The 22,411-nt window shown below is 60.8% G+C and overlaps 3 protein-coding genes across 4 annotated transcripts; all 3 read left to right on the forward strand.

Moving 5' to 3' along the window:
• Nucleotides 1–154: 154 nt before the first annotated feature.
• Nucleotides 155–12,546, forward strand: ACAP1 (ArfGAP with coiled-coil, ankyrin repeat and PH domains 1). The gene is made up of 22 exons (XM_047831658.1): nucleotides 155–371; nucleotides 940–997; nucleotides 4,915–5,034; nucleotides 5,231–5,284; nucleotides 5,382–5,440; nucleotides 5,702–5,885; nucleotides 5,999–6,043; nucleotides 6,158–6,253; nucleotides 6,369–6,443; nucleotides 6,534–6,643; nucleotides 8,176–8,227; nucleotides 8,319–8,419; nucleotides 8,778–8,901; nucleotides 9,001–9,212; nucleotides 9,757–9,826; nucleotides 9,981–10,075; nucleotides 10,160–10,329; nucleotides 10,766–10,938; nucleotides 11,395–11,504; nucleotides 11,587–11,697; nucleotides 12,021–12,070; nucleotides 12,362–12,546. Exons 1-22 carry the CDS (start codon nucleotides 319–321, stop codon nucleotides 12,460–12,462), a joined length of 2,223 nt encoding a protein of 740 aa, XP_047687614.1. The 5' UTR covers nucleotides 155–318; the 3' UTR covers nucleotides 12,463–12,546.
• Nucleotides 12,547–14,000: 1,454 nt separating this feature from the next.
• KCTD11 (potassium channel tetramerization domain containing 11) lies at nucleotides 14,001–15,974 on the forward strand. Its single transcript, XM_047831665.1, has one exon. The coding sequence runs from the start codon at nucleotides 14,038–14,040 to the stop codon at nucleotides 14,734–14,736; it is 699 nt and encodes a 232-aa protein (XP_047687621.1). The 5' UTR covers nucleotides 14,001–14,037; the 3' UTR covers nucleotides 14,737–15,974.
• A 306-nt stretch (nucleotides 15,975–16,280) lies between these two features.
• On the forward strand, nucleotides 16,281–18,216 carry TMEM95 (transmembrane protein 95). Of its 2 annotated transcripts, XM_047833292.1 has the most exons (7): nucleotides 16,281–16,517; nucleotides 16,646–16,702; nucleotides 16,908–16,988; nucleotides 17,090–17,110; nucleotides 17,250–17,330; nucleotides 17,457–17,544; nucleotides 17,678–18,216. In XM_047833292.1, exons 1-7 carry the CDS (start codon nucleotides 16,310–16,312, stop codon nucleotides 17,709–17,711), a joined length of 570 nt encoding a protein of 189 aa, XP_047689248.1. In that variant the 5' UTR covers nucleotides 16,281–16,309; the 3' UTR covers nucleotides 17,712–18,216. The 2 variants fall into 2 exon arrangements, with proteins under 2 accessions (XP_047689248.1, XP_047689249.1); XM_047833293.1 differs by lacking the exon at nucleotides 17,250–17,330.
• Nucleotides 18,217–22,411: the final 4,195 nt, after the last annotated feature.

A 22,411-nucleotide genomic window follows, 5' to 3' on the forward strand; every position in this document is an offset into this window, starting at 1 on the left:
CCCAGCATGGCTAAAGGAGAAAAAATCGGGGAAGGGGACCCTGGTAAGAAGGGGACTGCAGATAGTCTGTGTGGGTGGGGCTGTGGCTTTTCCGCCTGGCCCCGCCTCTGCCCCTCCCAGTACTGCCTGCAAGTGTGAGGTGAGAGCTCTTCCTTGTACACCCCTAACCCTTAGGGAAGGGATTGAGCCCCCTCCCCCACCCCCAGGCTCTCCCCAGGAGAGGACCCCCCCTCCTCCTCCTCACCAACCCCTCCTGGGGCAGGGAGCGCTTCCCCCTGCAGCCCCTGCCCGTCTGACCCCCCTGTGCAGTGGAGCAAGATGACGGTCAAGCTGGATTTCGAGGAGTGTCTCAAAGACTCACCCCGCTTCCGGTAAGTGTGCGCAGGTCTGGGTGGCAGAGGGGGTGAGGTCCGACCCCCATCCCCAATGGACACGCACACACACACACACACACACACACACACACAGGCCCTTCCCCAGGCCAGATGTCCTTCCCGGGAATGACTCTCAGCGGGACAAGATGGAGCTTCTAGGCCACTCGGAGGACTTAGTAGCACCTCTGCTATGAAACCCCCAGACTCTGATGCTCTCTGCCCCCTTCACATGCAGAGGGGGCCTCTCTAGCCCCTCTTACCCCCAGAGCGGACACTACCTCCTCGGCTCCTGGTACCCCCGCCCCTCCCCCAGCACCTGCTGGGGCGGTTAGCAACTTCCTGCCCTCGCCACATCCACCCTCCTTCTGCCCTTCCTGCTCTGGCCTGGGCCCTACTAGCTCTCAGACGCGCGGAGTGAGGGAGGCGGCCAGGGCTTGCGGACAGGTCCCCAACCCCATCAGCCTTTCCTGTCTACGCCCTTACCCCCTCGCCCCAGCCCCAGCCCTACAGGGGCGCACAGACCAGATGGACCCAAGCTCTGTTCCCGTGACCCCTCTTTTCCCAGAGCCTCTATCGAGCTGGTGGAAGCCGAGGTGTCAGAACTGGAGACCCGGCTGGAAAAGGTGACATGGGCAGGGGACCCAGGATGGGGTAAAGATGAGAGGGGCGAGGCCAGGGAGAAAATTGGAGACCACGAAGGAGTTCCAGGGGTTTTTGAATGCTAACTGTGCGGGGTAAACACTTTGGGGGCCATAGAGAAGCAGATGGAAGTTCTGCACCCTCAAAGAGCTCGAGGTCCTGGAAGACAAGACTCACTTGTGGGCTTTACTGGGTCAGCTGTGAGCCCGGGCCTCAGGACCGCAAGACTGCTCTGCCCCCAGGGAGCTCACAGCAGCTTTTGGGAGACAAAGCAGTGGGACACTTAAACACGGGACAGTAGGGCCCTCCGTGGCTACTCTCGATAAAATGGGCACACGCACGTGTGAACACTCCCCGCCCCCTTAGCGGGTTTGGTGTTTCTCTATAGTATTTACCCCAGTCTCACGTGTTACATACGTATTGGTGCGTGAGCTTTCTACCGGCCGTGTAACAAGTTATGCCGAATTTAGTGACTTAAAACAACACACATGTGTTGGCATAGTTTCTGTAGGTCAGGAGTTGGGCGCGGCTCCGGGTCCCACGGGCTGCAGTCCATCTGAGGCTCAGGGTTTCCTTCCAAGCTTGCGTGGTTGTTGGCCGACTTCAGCTCCTTGCTGCTGCGGGACTGAGACCTTCACCTCCTCGAAGCTGCCCGGTGCCCTGTCATGTGGCCCTGCCCCTAGACAGCTTGCTTCCTCAAGGCCAGCTGGAGGAGCTTTCTAACTTTTTTTTTCATTGTATTTATTTGACAGAGACAGAGAGAGAGCACAAGTGGGAGAGAGGGGCAGAGGGAGGGAGAGAGACAAACTCAAGCAGGCTCCACACTCAGTCCAGAGCCCGTGGAGGGGCTTGATCCCATGACACTGGGATCATGACCTGAGCTGAAATCAAGAGTCAGAAGCTTAACCGACCGAGCCACCCAGGCGCCCCAATGACAAATTAACATATATTTTTTAATTAAACTGTTGTCCTTTGAGTTAATTGCAGACTCACAAGAAGTCACAAAGACAGTAGAGGTCCCATGGACCCATCGCCCAGCTTCCCCCAATGGTGGCATTTGGGGTAATGCTAGTACTTTACCAAGAGCAGGAAATTGACGTCGTCATGGTACAATGTCTGTGGACCTTACCTGGATTTTACCTGTTTTGCATATACAGTTGACTTTTGAACAGTATGAACATTAGGGGCACTGACCCCCCCCCCCCAGCACAGTCGAAAATTTACATGTAATTCTTAAATCCCCAAAAACTTTACTGATAGCCTGCCACTGACCAGAAGCCTTACCGATAACGTAAATGGTTAATTCACACGTATTTTGTGTGATATGTGTATCATATGCTGTCTATACAATAATGGGAGCTAGAAGAAAGAAAGTGTTATTAAGAAAATCATAAGGGGGCTCCTGGGTGGCTCAGTCGGTTAAGCGTCTGACTTGGGCTCAGGTCATGATCTCACAGTTCATGAGTTCGATCCCCACGTCGGGCCCTGTGCTGACAGCTCAGAGCCTGGAGCCGGCTTCAGATTCTATGTCTCCCTCCCTCTCTCTCTCTCTCTCTCTCTCTCTCTGCTCCTCCTCCACTCACACTCTGTCTCTTTCTCTCAAAAATAAATAAACGTTAAAAAAAATATCATAAGGAAGAGGGACACCTGGCTGGCTCAGTCATTGGAGTGCGTGACTCTTAACCTCAGGGTCATGAGTTCAAGCTCCACGATGGGTGTAGAGTTAAATACGTACATACATACATAATTAAATTTTTAAAAAATCAGGGGTGCCTGGATGGCTCAGTTAGGTAAGTGTCCAACCCTGAATTTGGCTCAGGTCATGATCCCAGGGTCATGGGATCGAGCCCCCCATGCCGGGCTCAGACCTAAGTGTGGAGCCTGCTTGAGATTCTCTCTCTCCGTCTCTGCCCCTCCCTCCCTCCCTCACACACCCGGACACGCACGCACTCTCTGTGTCTAAAAGAAAGAAAAAAAGCACAAGCAAGGGAAGATAACATTTACTGTACTGTATTTATCACAAAAAGTCCACTTCTACACGGACCAGCGCGGTTCAAACCCCTGCTGTGCCAGGGTCGACTGTCCTTTTTTTTCAAAACAAAACAAAACAAAGTCTGTGTGTACCGTTCAACGGCGCTCTGTCACATGCCGGCATCTCGTTCAAGCCCTTAAACTCACCGCAAGGAGCCCTTGAGATACCCTCCCCTGCCTGCTCCGATCCGCTCATCTGTTCTCCTCCTCCGGACGTTTGTCATTGCTACACTGTTACTTAAGTGAAGCCATACGCTGTGTGACCTCTCAAGATTAGCCTTTTTTGTCCTTGTTCTCTCTCGGAATAACGCCCCCCCCCCCCCGAAGTTCGTTCGGTTTGCTACACATTAGTACAAGTAGTTCACGTGTGGATAGTTCCTTCCCTTGCGCGGCTCAGGGCTACTCCATTGCATGGACCCCCGAAGAGGCTGCGTTGTGGTTAGTTCCTTGATCGTGACTGACGCTGTCAGTCACTTTCAGGTGAAGCCATACCTCCCTGCAGCCTTCGCGAGCCCTGGGAGGTATTTTTCAGTTTTCAAAAATCCACTGAGAACCCACGTGGCCCGAGATCTCTTGAGCCCCCTCTGCCCAGGATGTTTCCACAGAGGTTCCCTGGTGGTCTCCTGTCCCCGGGGCCTGACCTGAGGGGCTCCACAGACACTTGTTCCATCCCTGTTGGGGTGACTCAGGCCAGAGCCAAGTCGTGTCACCTCAGGATGTAATGCGGTGACTGGTGACCGAAGATAACAAGGGCCAGAGGTCAGGAGATCTCACTTTGGTTTCTGACTCAGCCACCTGGCCCTACCAGAGGGACCCTGCTCAGGCCTGTCAGCTGTCCCCTTGTTTCTTTTATTTATGTATTTAATTAATTGATTAATTTTAACATTGGTTTATTTTGGGGAGACAGAGCATGAGCGGGGGAGGGGCAGAGAGGGACAGAGACACAGAATCTGAAGCAGGCTCCGGGCTCTGAGCCACCAGCACAGAGCCTGATGCTCAAACCTGTGAACCACGAGATCATGACCTGAGCGGAAGTCGGAGGCTCAACCGACTGAGCCCCCCAGGCGCCCCAACTGTCCCTTGTTTCTCAAGCCTCTTCAGTTGTCAGTCGAAGGCGCCAGACAAAATGGGCCCTGGGAACACCCCAACGTGCTATCCTTGTCCTGGCCTGTTCCTGTTCGTGAGGAAATTGCTCAGTGAGCCCAGAATGGGAAAACTCCTCACAGTAAAGACTGCTAGAATTTATTTATTTATTTAAAAAAAAAATTTTTTTTTTTTAATGATTACTTATTTTTGACAGACAGAGAGACAGAGCATGAGCTGGGGAGGGGCAGAGAGAGAGGGAGACACAGAGTCCGAAGCAGGCTCCAGGCTCCGAGCCGTCGGCCCAGAGCCCGACGCGGGGCTCGAGCCCACAAACCGCGAGATCATGGCCTGAGCTGAAGTCGGATGCTTAACCGAATGAGCCGCCCAGGCGCCCTTAGACTGCTAGAATTTAAGGCCACTCAGGCAGCACATCCATCCTGTGAGGCAGACAGTTGCGTGAGCAACTGGAGTTTCTGGAAAGCTCTGGAACCAGGCAGCCAGGGCAGGGCAGGGCAGGGAGGGATGCATGGAAGTGGACGCAGCAAGACGGGCTGGAGCCAGCTGACACTGGCTTCGGTGACAGGCCGGGAGGACTTTTCTTCCAAGCACAGAGCAGTGTGAGCAAAGCAGCAGAGAGGAGAAAGCGCCAGCTGTGTGTTCGCAGCTGGGAGTACTGGGCTGGGCCGCAGAGTTGCTTGGGCAAGGCTGGGAAGGAAGGGAGAGGGAGGGGGGGCTGCTGTGAGGGGGTCACACAACTCCCTGCTCCCCCCCCGTTGCTTCTTAGCTCCTCAAGCTGGGTAACGGCCTCCTGGAAAGTGGCCGCCATTACCTTGCGGCCGGCCGCACCTTCATTGCTGGCATTTGTGACCTGGCCCGTCTGGGTCCTCCTGAGCCCATGATGGCGGTATGTAGCTCCCCCCCCCCCCCCCCCCCGCCCCAGCAGGCTGGGTGGGGGGCCTGGAATGCAAAGGTCCTCTGGGAGGGGAGGGGAGGGTCGGCCTGGGGTCTGCAGGGCCCAGGCCAGAGCGGGGCTGGGTCCGGAGACGGCGGCCCAGCTGCCCCACGCCTGGTACTCTCTCTCTCTGACTCTCCGTGCCCAGGAGTGTCTGGACAAATTCACCGAGAGCCTCAGCCACAAGCTGGACAGCCATGCGGTGAGCGGAAGCGGCTGGGGCTGGGGCTGGGCTGGGGGAGCCCTGGGCTGTCTGCGGCCTGACCCTCACCTGCCAGTGTCTGCTCCCCTCCCCGCAGGAGCTGTTGGACGCTACCCAGCACACCCTGCAGCAGCAAATCCAAACCCTGGTCAAGGAGTGAGTGTGGGGGGGGGACCCGGTCCTCCGTCCCTCGTCCCGTTACCACGGGGGCCTCCTTCGAGGCAGGAGCCGTGCGGTTGGGGGTTTCGGGTGGCCTGACAGCTGTCCCCCATCCCGACACCTCCTCGGAGGCCCGTCCGGAAGGCCGCGAGCTGGCCTCCACCGGGAACCACTCCGCCGGGGACCATTCTGCTGGGCCGGGGTTGGGGGGGTACAGGAGGGGTACCTGTGGTTGTGTGTTGTCCTTCCATCCCGCAGGGGTCTCCGGGCTTTCCGAGAGGCTCGCCGGGATTTCTGGAAGGGAGCTGAGAGCCTGGAGGCTGCTCTCATCCACAATGCCGAGGTCCCCCGGCGCCGGGCCCAGGAGGCCGAAGAGGCCGGAGCCGCTTTGAAGACTGCGCGGGCCGGGTACCGGGGACGAGCACTGGACTACGCACTGCAGGTGACCGCCCGGCCTGTCCCCCAGGACCCCTCGGGGCTGGAGAGGCCCCGGTGTGCGGTGGGCGGGGGCGCTATGTTTTCGAGACTCACCTGACGTCTTTCGGGGGCCCTCAGATCAACGTGATCGAGGACAAGAGGAAGTTTGACATCATGGAGTTTGTGAGTTGGGGGGGCGGCAAGTGCCACGTGACGAGGAGCCTGCTGGGCAGAGGGAAGAGGGAAAGACAGGAGGGTCCCTCGTCACCTCTGCCCCCTGCCCACCCTGTCGCCCAGGTGCTGCGTCTGGTGGAGGCCCAGGCTACCCATTTCCAGCAGGGCCACGAGGAGCTGGGCAGGCTGGCCCAGTATCGCAGGGACCTGGGTGCCCAGGTGGGGCTCCGGAGAGCGGGCGGTGGTGGAGGGAGGGGGGCGCTCCAAGACACCTCTCCTGGCCCGGTTCAGGAGAGGGGGCTGGGGACATCTGAGACGCCCCTCCCGTGCCCAGTTGCACCAGCTGGTCCTGAACTCGGCTCGCGAGAGGAGGGACATGGAACAGAGGCACGTGATGCTGAAGCAGAAGGTGAGGGTCTCCCCGCCCGCAGGAGGGTGCGCGGGGCCCTGCGCCCCGGCCTCTGCCCGTCAGCTGCCCGGGACCCTCCTGTGCCCCCAGGAGCTGGGCGGGGAGGAGCCAGAACCCAGCCTAAAGGAGGGGCCTGGCGGCCTGGTCATGGAAGGACACCTCTTCAAACGGGCCAGCAACGCATTTAAGACGTGGAGCAGGTGAGGAGAGGACCCCCCGTCACCCACACCCGCTCAGGTGAATGTTTCTTGAGTGGTTTTGTGTGCTAAGCGCAGCGAGAAAACAGACAAAACCCGCCGCCGTCGGGGAACTTCTGTTCCCTCAGCAAAGACACACGGTAAACGCGACAGCGAGTTACGTTACGTTACAAGGTAAGAGTGGCATCGGAGAAAAATAATAAAGCAGGGGATGCAGAGAGCTGCGGGAGGTTGCCGTTTTAAATTAAAAAAAAAAATTTTGATGTTTGTATTTGAGAGAGACAGAGCGTGAGTGGGGGAGGGGCAGAGAGAGAGGGAGACACAGAGTCCCAAGCAGGCTCCAGGCTCCGCGCTGTCGGCACAGAGCCCGACGCGGGGCTCGAACTCACGGACCGCGAGATCATGACCTGAGCCGAAGTCGGAGGCTCAACCGACTGAGCCCTCCAGGGGCCCCGGGGTTGCAGTTTTAAAGAGGGTGGTCAGGAAAGGCTTCATGAGAAGGTGACTTCTGAGTGAAGACTTGAAAGATATCTGGGGGGAGAATGTTCTAGGCAGAAGGAGGAGCCAGTGCCAAGGCCCTTGAAAAGCCCAGGGCATTGGAGAAACAGAGAGGGCACTTGGGTGCGGACGCGGGAGGGAGGAAGAAGCGGTTGGAGGTGCAGTCGGAGCTCACAGAGACGTGAGCCACGATAGGGCCTTGTCTGCTTCCGGCTTCTGGCTTCCCTAGGGACTTAGGAGCCTCGACAGGTGTGGAACAGGGGTGTCACCTGCTCTGACTCCGCTCCTTCCCCTTCCAGGGCCACTGCCAGCCCATGCAGGATATTTGTGCAAAGTAGAAAATTGCGCCCCTTCCGAAAGAAACTTCCATCTGTCAAAAAGTTGTGGCAATAGACTTGGGGCGCCTGGCTGGCTCAGTCAGTAGAGCACGCAACCCTTGGTCTCTGGGGTTGTGAGTTCCAGCCCCATGCGGGGTGTAGCGACTATTTAAAAATATACTGCAGAGGAGCCTGGGGGGGGGCTCAGTCGGTTAAGCATCCGGGTTTGGCTCAGGTCATGATCTCACGGTTCAGGGGTTCGAGCCCCATGTCAGGCTCTGTGCTGATGGCTCAGAGCCTGGAGCCTGCTTTGGATTCCGTGTCTCCCTCTCTCTCTGCCCCTTCCCTGCTCACTCTCTTTCTCTCTCTCAAAATAAAGAAGCTTAAAAATATATATAGAAATATATATACTATACACATTTTAAAAATTGGAGCCGTTGACCAGTTTTATTGGAAAAGCATTTTACGGCCATCTGCTGGAAAGTTGTCTTCCCAAATGTATCCAATCTGGGTTGTTGGAGTTGTGAACAGCACCGCCTTCCGGGTCCTGACCTGCACGGCTCCGAGGCCCTGTTCTGGAGCATCTGACTGGATGGGACGGTCAGCCCAACCCTCCCAGCAAGATCCTTACGGGGCAGAGGGCGCAGCCTCTGTGCTGTTTCTGTCTCGAGCTCATCCCAGGGCTGCCCGTGTCCACAACTCTCTTTCCGCCTCCTTCAGACGCTGGTTCACTATTCAGAGCAACCAACTGGTTTATCAGAAGAAGTACAAGGTAGGGAGACGCGTCCTGGCTGCCCCGGGCCCAGGGACGCTCCGCCCTGGCTGCAGCCGGCCGGCTGGCCCTCACCACCGTCCCGTTCCAGGACCCTGTGACTGTGGTGGTTGACGACCTTCGTCTCTGCACCGTGAAGCTCTGCCCTGACTCGGAAAGGCGGTTTTGCTTTGAGGTGGTGTCCCCCAGCAAGTGAGTGCAGACGTGGGGGGCGATGCCCTGATGCAGCGAAACCTTTACCGACAGGAAGGCAGGCCAATCGCAGGGGCGTCTTGGGGGCCCCTGTGTAGCACCAGGCATTAACGCTTTGGTGGCTGGATTGGGGGGCAGCCTGGGGGGGGGGAGGGTGCCTTTAGGGGCAGGGGATGGGGTGACGGGGGATACTTAGAAAGATGGGACCAACTGGTGCCAAATTTCTATCCGGCTGGTATCTCGTATCTCTTTACGGCGGGTACCAGTTGAATGGCAGGTGAATGTCAGCCCGCCTATCCCCCCACGTGGCTCCCCCGGCCTCAGAAGCCTCCCCGCCCCACTGTCCCCTCCTGCCCAGGTCCTGCTTCCTGCAGGCCGACTCGGAGCGCCTCCTGCAGCTGTGGATCAACGCCGTGCAGAGCAGTATAGCCACAGCCTTCAGCCAGGCCCGCCTCGACGACGGCCCCTGGGGGCCAGGCCAGGTGCCTTAACAGGAGGGTGCGGGGGCCCGGCTGCCCAGGGAGACGAGGCACCCCTTCCCCAGGCCCCATGGCCACTCTGTCTCCCCCCGTCTCCCCCAGGGCTCAGGACCCCTGGCCGTGGGCTCCTCCGCCACGCTGGGCTGTGGCGGAACCGCCAGGGGACGGGAATCCGGCGGAGCTGGGCACGTGGCAGCCCAGGTGCAGAGCGTGGACGGCAACGCCCAGTGCTGTGACTGCCGAGAGCCAGCCCCCGAGTGGGCCAGCATCAACCTTGGTGTCACCCTCTGCATCCAGTGCTCCGGCATCCACAGGTCACCACCCATGACCCGAGCGCCAGGGGCTGCTCTCCTTCTGGCTGCGGGTGGGGGGGGGGGGGTTTGGAAGGGGGGGGAGTTGGGAGGGGGCGGGATTGAGCCCATCACACGGACCCCTCCCTCCCACCCTGTCCTGGCTTCCTTTCTTAGATCCTGGCCGGCCCTGGGCACAGGGTCCTGGTCTGGCCAGAGATGCTTAGTGGCTTGACTGTGGGGTCAGAGGTCTTGAGGGTAGGGGAGCCGATGGAGAGCAGAGAGAGCAGAGGTCACTAGGCCCCAGCAAGTCTATGAGGCCCTCCGCCCGGGTCAGCCTGGCGGGAGGAGGGGAGCGGCAGGGCGAGAGGAGGGAAACTGAAGGCCCTGAACGTGAAATGTAGGAGGGCGAAGCGGGACGGTGAGCAGAGCAAGGCCACGTGGCCCGCTGCCCTGCCCCCACCTGGCCAGCACCTCTGCTGCAGGGGGTCCCTGCCTCCAAGTCCTCCTGGGGAGCCGCGGCTGCTGCCACCCCACAAGGGGCCTGACCCCCGCTCTGGCCCTCCAGGAGCCTTGGAGTTCATTTCTCCAAAGTCCGGTCCCTGACCCTTGACTCGTGGGAACCAGAGCTGGTGAAGGTGACTGGTGGGGCGGGGGGGGGGGGGAGGTCTCCTGATGGGAAGGGGGACTGGGGGGGGGGGGTGCTGAGTCCAGGGGCTGCAGAGCCCTGAGGACTCAGACACTCACCTCTCCCCTCCACCTGTCTCCGCCTCTGCCTGGGCCCACCCGAAGCTCATGTGCGAGCTGGGGAACGTAGTCATCAACCGGATCTATGAGGCCCGGGTGGAGGCCATGGCCGTGAAGAAACCTGGGCCCAGCTGCTCCCGGTGAGGTTGGGGTGTGTGTGGGGGGCTGCCCGCTGTGGGGAAGGAGGGAAGACGGTCCCCTCCTTCCCCACCACACTCTCACAGGCAGGAGAAGGAGGCCTGGATTCATGCCAAATACGTGGAAAAGAAGTTCCTGACCAAGCTTCCGGAGACTCGAGGGCGGAGAGCGGGCCGGGGGCCCCCCAGGGGGCAGCCTCCCGTGCCCCCAAAGCCTTCCTTCCGGCCCCAGCCCGAGAGCTTCAGATCCAGGCCAGGTAGAGGGCTGCGGGGGCATCGACTGAGCCCGGCCGTGTGCCCCGTGGGGAGGGCAGAGTACGGAGGCCCGAGCCTCCCCCTCGCCAGTACTGGGGGGTGGGGGAGGGGGCAGACCACAGCAACACTGGTTTTACCAGGCAAGAGTTTGGGGGTTAAGGGAGGAATGGGAAGGATTGTAGGGCTGGGAATAGGCTGCCGAGGGTGAGTGACCTTGAGCTGGAGAAGGTGGTCGGACAGGGAGAGGTGAGGGACGCTGTCTATCCCCCCCTGCCCCAGGGACCCCACACACACATGCACCTCCCACCCCGCACCATCCCGCCTGCACCTCCTACCCAAGTCCCCAGCGTCCTGAAGGCCCTCCCAGAACTGAGAAACGACCTGTCCCATTAGAGCATCTGCGAACTGTGCTGAGGGTCTCTTCCCACCCCCTAACAGAGCCCCCCTCTGATGACCTGGGCGCCCTCCACCCTGGGGCCCTGCTGTTTCGAGCTGCTGGGCATCCTCCCTCCCTGCCCACCATGGCTGATGCCCTTGCCCACGGAGCTGACGTCAACTGGGTCAACGGGGGTCAGGAGAATGCCACTCCGCTGATCCAGGCCACGGCTGCTGTGAGTCCTGCCCACTGCCCCGCCCCCACCGTTAGGCTCCTTCTCTCCCATTCCCGGGGTTGGGGGGGGGGGGGGGAGTCTGAGCCCTGCTCCTACCCCTCCTCCCACCCTGGAGAGAGTGATAATGATAACCCACAGACACTGGGTTGCGAAGGGTGTGTGATTTGGGGGCAGACAACCTGGGTTTGAATCCAAGCTCCCACCGCTTACAGTTGTGAACCTCTCTGTGCCTCAGTTTGCCCACCTGCGAAATAGGGACAGCATACCTCATGTGAGGCTGGACTGTGGCTTTAACGCATGACCTACTGTAAAAAGCTAGGGCAGAGCCTGACCCAGCCGAACCCTTACACTCCTGGCTCCCCTACCCCACCCTCTCAGCTGATCCCATCCTAAAGTATCTTTGGCCCGCTTCTGAAAATGCCACCTTCTCTCCCCGCTCGCAACTTCTCGCTGCAGAATTCTCTTCTGGCCTGTGAGTTTCTCCTCCAGAACGGGGCGAACGTGAACCAAACGGACAACCACGGCCGGGGGCCGCTTCACCATGCGACCATTCTCGGCCACACGGGGTAGGGGCCGCGGGGATGACGGCTGTGGGAAAGAAGGCTCGGGTAGGCCGAGTGGCCGGCTGACCCTCGCTGTCATTTCTAGGCTGGCCTGCCTGTTCCTGAAACGGGGGGCCGACCTGGGAGCCCTGGACTCAGAAGGCAAGGACCCGCTGACCATCGCCATGGAAACAGCCAACGCTGACATCGTCACCCTGTGAGGAGGCCTGCGGGGCGGGGCTAGAGCTTGCCCTGCCCCCTTGGGGCGGGGCTAACGCCCAGACGGCCTGGGCCAGCTCCGGGACTCGGCTGGAGAAGTGCTGTCCCCAGCGTAGATTGGGGCGTGGAGTAGGAGGGGGGCCGGGTAGGGTCCAGGGATGGTGAGTTCGTCCTGAGTGAGGGACGTCGATGTTGTTGAACGCCTTTAAGCACTGGACCCCGGGGGAGCAGATGAATTAAACCACCCAGCTTACAGGATGGGAAGTCCGAGTGGGGGGAGTGAAGCAAAAGTCATCCATACGTTCGTTGCTTCCCCTTCAGGCTACGACTGGCAAAGATGAGGGAGGCCGAAGCGGCTCAGGGCCAGGCAGGTAACGTGCCCTCCGCCCCCGCCCACACTGTAATTCTGGGCTTCTGGCCCCCGAAGCCCGGTCCCCGTCGCGCCCAGCTGCACTGATTAATATCATACTTTTGCAACAAATCTGTGTGGGGCGCAGCTGGTGCGCCGGGGCCTCGGAACAAAAGGGAGAACCCGCGAGGGCGCTGCGCGCCGGCGCTGCTGTCCCTCCGGCCACGCCGCCAGCGCGCCCGCGGGCCGCGGGTCCCCCCACCCCCATCCCGCGCTCGGCCGCGCCCGCCCAGCCCTCCCTCCCCCCACCCAGGAGACGAGACGTATCTGGACATCTTCCGCGACTTCTCCCTCATGGCGTCGGACGACCCGGAGAAGCTGAGCCGGCGTAGCCACGACCTCCACACTCTTTGATCCCAGGCCTTCGTGGGCCCGCAGCCCCCAGTCCCCTCTCCCCGGCCGCCGGCCCCTCGGTCAATAAAGCCGCCGTGCTTTGCGCTTCCCGTCGTGGTTCTTTGGCAGGGCGCCGCCTTCGGGCCGGGCCGGGGACCGGGCGCCGCGGCTGCCGGGGTGCGCGGGCGGTTGGGGTTTGCGAGCTCGAGTCACGCGAGGGGCGCCTTCCGGACAAACTAGGTGGTAGCTTCGGCCGCAGCCCTGGCGCCGGGCGGCCCCGAGGCGGGGCTCTCGGGCTCGGGCGACGTGGCCAGACGAGTCCGGCCGGGGAGAGGCCGCCCGCGTGGGCTGGGGGCCGGCCTTCCGTAGGGGGGGTAGCTGGCGTCGGGCCGGGACGGAGAGACTGGCTTCGGCCACCCCGGCCGGGAGGCATCCCCGGAATGCGGCGGCTCAGCACCCGCCCCCTCGGGAATTCCCTGCGTGAGCGAGCGGGGAGGGCACCGCCTCCAAGCCGGGGACCGTCGGGCCTGGGGGCCCTCGTCGAGCTGCGGACGTGAGGCCCGGCACACCTGCGGGGCCTGCGGGGCGGACGCGGCCGCATCCGGAGCGACGCACCTGAGTCACCCTGCGGACCCCGCCCCCGCCCGCGTCCGCCCGGGTCCGCCCGTGTCCGCTCGTCCAGCCCGTCCGCCCCGTCTCTCCGGTTCCAGACTCTCGGCTCCCACCTCCGCCCGGGCCGCGCGAGCCGGGCGGGGGCGGGGGGCGGGGCGCCAAGGGGGCGGGGCTGTCTCTTAAAGGGCTCCCAGCCGCTGCCCTTAGGCCACTTCCTGGGGGCGGAGAGGACTTCGGCGGCTGCGGCGACACCCGTGCAGGCGGCGGCGCCCGGGTCCCAAGAACCCCGGGCGGCTTCCCTCAGAGTCCTGCGGCGCGCCCGGCTCGCTCTGAGCGTGCGCCCTCGCTCCCCAGCGGATCCGGAGCCGCTCCGCCGCCAGCAGCGCTCAGCCCCGCCTCCGTCGCCAGAGACCCGCGCCGAAGCCAGGCCCTGCCGGGCCTCCGACTGGCCCCCGGCGCCGTGCGCGGACTCGCCCGCGGCGACAGCCATCGACCCGAGAACTCGGAGGCTGGGTCCTTCCGAGGGTCGGCCTGTGCTCGCCACCGTCACCTGCTGGCTGGACTCCGGAAACCCGCTGTCTGAAGACCGCAGAAGAGACTTGCTGACCCACCGCCCTGCATCGAATGCGTCTGGGCCGAAAGCTCCCTTCCCTCTCTGGCTTCTGTTCTTTTCGGCCGGCCGTGTCTGTGCCCGGAAACCATCCCCCACTACCAACGTAGCTGGGGTGAGCCCTAAATCTTCCTGCCTTGTGTTCCGACCTGTGCATCCAACCCCGAGAGAGTCTGAACGAACCTTAGGACCCAGTTCTGCCCACGCCCGCGGAGTTTGCGTTTTCTTCTCTGTCGGTGTCTCCTGTACTCCCCAAAATTTCGCCTCCTCCTGTGCCCTCTTCGCCCCCCTCTTTTGGGGGCCCCGTGACCCTGAATGTGGGGGGCACACTCTATTCCACCACTTTGGAGACCCTGACTCGCTTCCCAGACTCCATGCTGGGGGCCATGTTTAGGGCGGGCACCCCCATCCCCCCCAACCTCAACCCCCAGGGAGGTGGCCACTACTTCATCGACAGAGATGGCAAGGCCTTCCGGCACATCCTCAATTTCCTGCGGCTGGGCCGCCTGGACCTGCCCCGTGGCTACGGGGAGACGGCCCTGCTCAGGGCAGAGGCGGACTTCTACCAGATCCAGCCCCTCCTGGATGCCCTGCGGGAACTGGAGGCCTCTCGGGGAACCCCCGTGCCCACAGCTGCCCTGCTCCATGCAGATGTAGACGCCAGCCCCCGCCTGGTGCACTTCTCCGCTCGCCGGGGCCCACACCACTATGAGCTGAGCTCTGTGCAGGTGGATACGTTCCGAGCCAACATCTTCTGCACCGACCCCGAGTGCCTGGGCGCCATGCGGGCCCGATTTGGTGTGGCCAGTGAGGACAGGGCAGAGGGAGGCCCTCACTTTCGTCTGGAGTGGGCCCCCTGTCCCGCAGAGCTCCCTGAGGTGGAGTATAGGAGACTGGGGCTACAGCCTCTGTGGACTGGGGGGCCGGGGGAGCTGCGGGAGGTGGTGGGCACGCCGGGCTTCCTGGAGGAGGTGCTGCGGGTGGCTCTGGAGCACGGCTTCCGCCTAGACTCCGTCTTCCCTGACCCCGAGGACCTGCTCAACTCCCGATCTCTGCGCTTTGTGAGGCACTGAAAACGCGGCCCTCCCGTCTGCCTGGGAGGGGGAGAGAACGGACAGCAAAGAGAATGAGAGACTCCCCCCCCCACCACCACCTCCGAAGCCTCTTCTTAGCTCTGCCTCTGGAGCTGTGAGGGTCAGGGGTGCACCTTGACTGGAGCCCAGATGTGGGCAGGAGCTCCTGAACCTGAGCCGTGCAAAGGGTCTGGCTTGGTGCTAATCCTGGGAGGGGCGGGGAAGATCCCCTGGCTTGCTCTTGCCCGAGGCTGGGGGCCTGCAGTGTCTCCCCGTTGGAGCTCAGTATTCAAGGGTCTAGAGAAATAGGGACACCTCTCTGCCCAGGCTAGGCCTCGCAGAACCCTGGGGGGGACTGAAGTGTGGGAGAAAGGAGGACTTTGAACTGCTCTGATGTGGTCTCCTGGACCGTGGCGTCTCCTGCGGCTGGATGGCCTGGCCAGGCCTGACCGAAGACAGACCAGAACATTCTGGAATATGGGAAGGGGGATCCTTTGCTCTGTCTCAAGTCACCTCCTGAGGGAGACAGAGAGGCCACACCCCACCCCACGGTGGCCTAAGGGAGCTAGGAGAATCCCCATTTACTATGGGGCTGGAGCCCCACACTCTAGAAAGCCAAGTTTTTAAAGGACCCTCCATTGATGGTGGAGCTGGCCTTTGGGAAGAGGGTGGCATCTTCTTGGGCCTTGGCCTTACTGCCTTCATGTGTGCACGCGTGTCAGTCAGAGTGTGTCTGAGCGACGTCTGGGCCTCTCACATCCAGGCTCCCGTCCGTGTGACAGTCTCTCCGTGGTCTCTGCCTGTGCAGGCCTGTTTGGGGTTGCCCAGCAACTGCTTTGGCGCTGGGTATGTCTGCCGTATGGGTGTGAGTAGATTGAGAATTAGTAGTTGAATCACGAGGGGGGGTGTGTGTGTGCGTGCACACATGTGTGTTCGCCTCCCCGCGTAGGCACGAGGGGCCTGTGGAGGCCTGGGGCGCCAGGGGCTTCCTGGTGAAAGGTAAGAGAAGTCACTGGGCCCCGCCGGCCCTTGGAGGCCTGTGCAGAACTCTTGGTTGCTAAGGCAACCGTGGGCCTGTTGCTAGGAGAGAGCTGGGAAGGCCCAAGGCGGCCCAGGGCAGAGGGGAGATGAACAGAGGAGGCCGGGAGCGTTGGGGGAGGATGTGGTTTCTGGGTCCCCGAGGGATGGGATCCTCACGCACGAGTTCTTCACGGTGGGAGGCGGGGGCCGGGGGGTGGGGGCGGGCTCACTCGCTGTTTATCGCGGGTCACGAACTTACAAGAAGAAAAATAAAATTGCTTTTTGGAACCTCAAACTTGTAAAGGCTGCTGCTGAGGGCCAGGGTGGGGGTGGGGGGCACTGCCCCTTTGCAGCAGAAGCCCTGCGTTCTCTGCCCAGTCTTCTTCTGGCCCCCAGTTCCTTGGGCCCCTGCTTTGCCCTAGCCAGAGACGGAGCGGTGGTGCTGTTCCAGAATGCTCTAGAACCCCGAACCCCGGCTGTTCCGGAACAGTCTAGAACCTCTGGGCAAAGGGTTGGATCCAGGATCGAAGCATTCCAGGCCTTCCCAGCCTACATGGGGCCAGCCTCCCTGTGCCACCCGCTAGCGGGCCTCATGTGGACGCTGGCACTAGGTGGGGTCTTCCTGGCAACCGCCCAGGCCTGTGTCCTCTGTCACCTCTCAGACCGTGACCTGTCGGGCCGCCTGGCTCGACTCTGCAACCAGGTGAAGGCTCGGTGGGAGACCTGTGAGGCCTCCTGGACCTTCCCGGCCTTTGCCTTAGGTAGGATCAGACATCCAGGGCCCGGCCCGGCAGCATGTGGCTTCCCAGCTGAGCCCTTCGGCCACCACCTGAGTCCCCAGCCCTGGGAAAGTCAGGAAAGAGTCACAGGTCCTTGCCTGTCTCCACAGATGAGGTGTCCACAAACAAGGTCATAGAGAAGACTCACAGAGTCCTGAGGGTCATGGGTGAGATCAAGGGCGAAGGCATGACCTAGGGGCTTGGATGGGCACCAGGGAGGGGGATGGGAGGAGGGACCTGGGGAGGCAGGGAAGGGTGCAAGGCAGGTGGAGACGACGGGAAGGTGTAACCGGGGAGGCGCTGGGTGAAGCGTGGGAGGTACGCCTGCCCTGGGGAGGCCCTGGGCAATACAGCTGCCCTCTGTCTCCCCAGAGATCAAAGGGTCTCCCTCCTCACTCCCTTTATATTGGCAATGGCTGCAAAAGGTCAAGTTTCCCGAGTACACCAGGGAAGGTACTGACGCGGGCAGGGACCGGGGCACCCGGGCTGTCCGGTGAAGGGGTGTGTGGCTGAGTGTCTCCTCTCCCCCCACCCCTCCTTGTCTCTGGTTTCAGCTTTCTGTGCTCCCGCCTGCCGTGAGTAGAAAAGGGAAGGGGTAGGTGAGGACGGGGGACCCGAGGAGAGCCTGGCGGTGGTCCCGGAGGGAGTGGGGTACTCTGGAAGGTGGGAGCCGGGACTCCCCCGCCCCAGCTCCGGCCCCGCCGTCTCCTGCAGGGGGCAGCACCGTCCTGTACAACTGTTCCACCTGCCAGAGCTTTGCCGTGCACTGCTGGCCTCTAAAGCGCTGCCTCCCAGGTTCCGCTCCCCGCCCTCGCCTCACCCCTGCTCAGATCTCTGATCTCGGGCTCCCCCCCGCCCCGCTCCGCCACAAGGACAAGCGAGGTCCCCAGGATCACTCACTGCTTCCTGGGTTCCCTGCAGGAAGTCACGATCTTCGGGAAGCCAGGATTCTGCTCCTCTCTGTGTTCATAACTGTCCTGCTCCTGGGCGTTCTGAGCCTCGTGGTGGAGTGAGTGGGCAGGTGGCGGGTGTGGCCTCGCCACCCTTGACCCCCCAGCACCTTCTACCACCGTCCCTGTGCCCTCTCCTCCCGGCTGCCTGCCCTGCCCCTCTCAGGCCCCCCATTCTCTGTGTCCCCTCAGGTCCAGACACTTCAAAGCAAAAAGTGACATGTGAAGACAGCCTCCCAGCCCCCACGTCCTTTGGAAGGGACCCGCCAGCCCCTCACTTCCAATCCCAAAGGCTCAGCCTTCCAGACCCTAAACCCAGCCGCCTCCGTGATCCCAGTGTCAGATGGCCTCCACGGGCCCAGGCACCCACAGCTGGAAAGTTCCTCCCCTCTGGCCCTCAGCTAATCAGCCAGAAGCAGTCACTGATTCCAGGAAAATGGCTACAGGAGGAAAGAACCCCCTCCACACACACACACACACACACACACACACCGCCGCCCCCACACCCCCTTCTGCCTGTTCTCGGAAAGCGGGGGCTGTTTGCCCCAGAAGCTGCTCTTGGCCCTCCTCTGACTGATTGGGAATCCGGGAACGAGGGTTCTGGAAAACTCCCTCCCTTTAGAGTGGCGACCACATCAGTCAGCCTGCTGGCATGCTATCCCTCCATTTAACATTGTGAAGCCTTGGCCTCCCACAGAGGCCTCCCTCCTGCCAAGATCAAGTAAACCTGCTTTTCAGTGGCCTCCGCCCGGGCCTGGCCTCTGTCTACAACTGGGGAGGGCGGAGGGGGGACGGGAGACTCGGTGTAGCCCAACAGTTCTCAACTGGGTGGGGGGTGGATTTTACACCCCAAGAGACGTTCGGCAACATCTGGAGACATTTTTTATTGCTTCGATCGGGGGATGTGCTACTGACATTTAGGGGGTACACACGAGCAATGCCGCTGGCACCTTATGATGAACGTGGGCGTCCTCTGCGACACCGAGTTGATCTGCCCGACTCCTCCGTCGTGTGTGGTTCAGAGACCCTGGCGTTTAGTCCGCTGGCTATCAGGAGCTTTGGGTTGGGTAGATGGACAAGGAAACATAAAGAGAGGCCTGTCGTCAACCCCAAGTCTCCGTCGGAGGGGCTGGGCCTGGAAGGGATCCCGACACACACCTAGCCCGGTGGTTTTCAAACTGGGTATCTAGAGGCTCCAGGGCAAAGGTTCTCATCCGGCTGCACATCGAAGTCACCTGGGCCTTAGGTCCAGAGATTCTGAATTTAGTGGTGTGAGGGGGGGCCTCAGTGAATCTAACTTACAACCAGCCAGGGCTAGCGGGAAGGAAAGAAGGAGGGAGGAAGGAAGGAGGGAAGGAAGAAGGAGGAAGGAAGGAAGGAAGGAAGGAAGGAAGGAAGGACAAAGGAAGAAAGGAGGAAGGAAGGAAGGGGGAAGGAAGGAAGGAAAAAGACCCGAAGATCATATGCCAAGTTCTTACAACCTGCCCAAGATCATACAACAAGTCACGTCCATTCACCTGACGGACGCTTAGCGAGTACGCGTCGGGTGCCAGGCAGCGTCACTGCCCAGCCTGGGGTGAGAAGCCACGACTGCTGACCGCCCGGGCACCACGGCCCCCTCGGGTCTGCAGCAGCCCTTCCCTAGCCCTTCTTGCCTGTGGAATACAATAGGCCTGGCCCTTGACCCTGACTTTCAAGACTCTCCATCAGCAGCTCCCCACGTCTTACTTGGTCCTCGTGCCAGAGCTCACCCATCTTGGCCCTAAGTGGAATCTCCACCCGAACGCCCCACAAGCCTGTCGGAGTCACGAGTCCAAACCCACCTTCCTCCCCGACCCCGCCTCCTCCTCGTGATCTCCCTCTGGGCTAATGGCGGTGCCAGGAGGAAGGGACATCCCCTTCCTCTCCCGCCGCATGCCGGCTTCTCATCAGTAAGCCGTCCACCTTCGTAATCCTTTTTGGAATCTGGCCCCCGTGTGTCCCCGGAGCTTTATCTCAGCTCTGCCCGCCCCGCAGCCCCGCTGAATCACTTGCCCACTTTGTTTTCTCATGGCTCCTTGCCTCTGCCCAGGCTTGTTCCTGTACCCGGGATGCCCTTCTCCTTTGGCTCCGACATCACCTCTTCTGAGAAGCCTTCTCGGAGCTCCTGAGGCAGAGTAGAATGTCCCTTCTCCAGACATCTGTCATGGGGCGCCAACGTCAGGTCGGGGGGGGGGGTTCCTTAAAAATCTTCCTTCTCGACCATGTGCTACCCTATAAAGCTGCTACCTGAGGTTTTGTCTCTGCTTCCCCAGAACCGGGCCCGCGGTGACAGCAGGAAGCATCTCTGGCCATCTTGATCCCTCCTCTTCTGAACCTTGGTGACCCCCCCCCCCCCCCGCACATGAGTTTTTCATGAACTTGTGACACAGGAGGCCGGCGGGGCTGGTGTTTTCTGTGCAGGGAAGGCCGACGGCCTGCCAGGCCAAGGCTGGTTCTTCTGAGCCCCTCACAAAATAAGAGGGGCCACGAGGGCTCTGGCAGTTTTAAACCACGGACCCTAAAGCCTTTGACATGCCTCCTCCATCAAGAGGTAGGGTCTCTGTAGCCTTCCCTTGAACGTGGGCTCTACGACGGGTTGACCAACCGAATGAGGCAAAGTGAACTGGGCCACTCCCTGGGCCAAGGCCTTGAGAAACTGGCAACTTCTGCCCTCTGCCTGTGAGGACATTCACTCTGAAACCCAGTGACCATGCTGTGACGATGTGCAGGCTACAGGGAGAGTCCACCCTGCGGCGGAGGGGGGGCGGGTTCCAGTCCCTGCTACCACGGGAGCGATAATACAGCCCCCAGCTGTCAGGTCACCTGCAGACTTTGCGTTTTTCCAACGATGGCCCCAGACCCAGTAGGGCAGAGAACTTGTCCCCACCTTGTCCTCTTGGAGTTCCAGACTCTCAGAGCCCAGGAGCGTGATCAAGTGGTTGGTTTAGGCCACTAGATTATCACTACTCAGCAGTCGAGGACAGTGGGGACAGAAGAAAGGAGCCTGGGACTGGGCGCCTAAGGGCCTCACGACACAACTGGCTGTGTCACCATCTAGCTACGTGCAGGAGAAACATCACTCACCAGCTTCAGCCTTAGTCTTCCTACCGGTGCGGAGCCCGAAGCAGGGCTTGAACTCACGAACTGTGAGTTCATGACCCGAGTGGAAACCAAGAGTCGGCTGCTTAACTCTTGAGCCACCTGGGCGCCCCCCTACCTGCAAAGTCAATGTTAATGGTGGCTAATGTACGGAGACGATGTGTCAGACACAGCCGGTTAGCTAAAGCTGTGTAACAAATGATGCCAAAGGTTAATTGTCTAAGGCAATAAACATCATCTCATAGTTTCTGTGGGTCAGAAATTCGGGAGAAGCTTCCCCGGGTGGTTCTGGCTCATGGTTTCCCATGAGGGTGCTTCAAGACGTCCGTCAGGGTTGCGGAAGTCTAGGGTTTGACCGGGGCCGGAGGATCATCTCTCAAGATGTCTCACTCACGTGCCTGGCAGGTTGGCGTTGGCTCGTTGGCGAGAGGCCTCAGTCCTTTGACTCGCGGAGCCCCTCCACAGGACTGCTTGAGCGTCCTCATGACCTGGTGCCTCGGTTCCCCCAGAGCGAGGGGTCCAAGAGAACGGGGCAGAATCCTCGCGGTCTCGTACGAGCTCACTCGGAAGTCACACACCATCCTTTCTGCGACATCCCTCTGATGACACAGAGGAGCCCTCGTCACTGTGGGAAGGCACCGCATTCAACAGTGCTGGTGCCGGGAAGGAGTTTCATCGGCAGCCGCTTGGCTACTGGCTGGCGACCACCCAGCTGTGTAGACACAGCTAATTCTCCAATGACACCGAAGGTACATACTGCAAACAGATGCATCTCGAAGAGGAGGACACAGAGGCCCAGAAATGGGAAGTAACTTGCTCAGATTCACAGGGGGGTAAGTGATAGAGTCACAAGATGCCAACTCAGGTGGTCCGGCTCCCAAGGCGGGGTCTAAGCTACCATGACCCTGAAGACAGACCTTCAGCTCCTCTGTGGCCCGGAAGGAACAGGGTGGATTCAGGACCGCTTCCACTCCGGAAAGCCAACCAACAGACGCGTACAGGGTGGTGGGCTGGTGACTCCAAAAACTAGCAAGATAAATGCAGCCTGGGAAGGATGGGACCTGGGGATGGGGTGGGATGGGAACGGGAGGGTTTCACCCAAGGGTCTAGGGAGAGCCAAACTTGGGGGCCCAAACAGTGAGAAAGCAGGGACGGGTTGACCAGAGAATGCTTACGGTGAGGTCTGGGCACTCCCGTCCCCATCACTACCAGCAAAGGAGCTCTTGGCGTCAAAAAGTCTCCTTGGCCTCACCCTACCCAGATGGCATTGTCTCACCCACTTGTTCAACAAGGGTTACTGAACACTTACTGTACGAGCCAGGCACAGGACTGGGCAAGAGGGACACGGCAATACCCAGGCGAGATAAAGTCCTTTTCTACCCGGAGCTTGGAATCTAGCAAGGGAGACAGACAAGTTTCTGGCAAATTCTACAAGAACAACGAGTACGATGATGGGAAGGCGCAGGGATCTTGGGGTTTGGGGGGAGGGAGCAGATCAGGGAGGGACAGGCTTCCTGCGCTCAGCCAGAATGGATAAGGGCGGGAGGACTTCCAAGCAGAGGGAAGAGCCACACAAAGGCTCCGAAGAGAGGTGATTTCCCTCGTTGAGAGGTTGGCATGGGTAAGGCGGAAGGGGAGAGCCCAGTGACTTCAAAGATCAGGGCAGGAAAGTGGGAGCTAAGGGGGAACGAACGTGGTTCCCCAAAGGAGAGGGGAGTTTTCCGCAGAGGGATGGGCCCTACCCCCGACCCGAACCCAAGGCAGTAGATGGGGAGGACCCCAGCAGGCCTCTCTGCTTGCCCTTCT

This window comes from Prionailurus viverrinus, chromosome E1 (genome assembly GCF_022837055.1).
Source record: "Prionailurus viverrinus isolate Anna chromosome E1, UM_Priviv_1.0, whole genome shotgun sequence".
Lineage (NCBI taxonomy): Eukaryota > Metazoa > Chordata > Mammalia > Carnivora > Felidae > Prionailurus > Prionailurus viverrinus.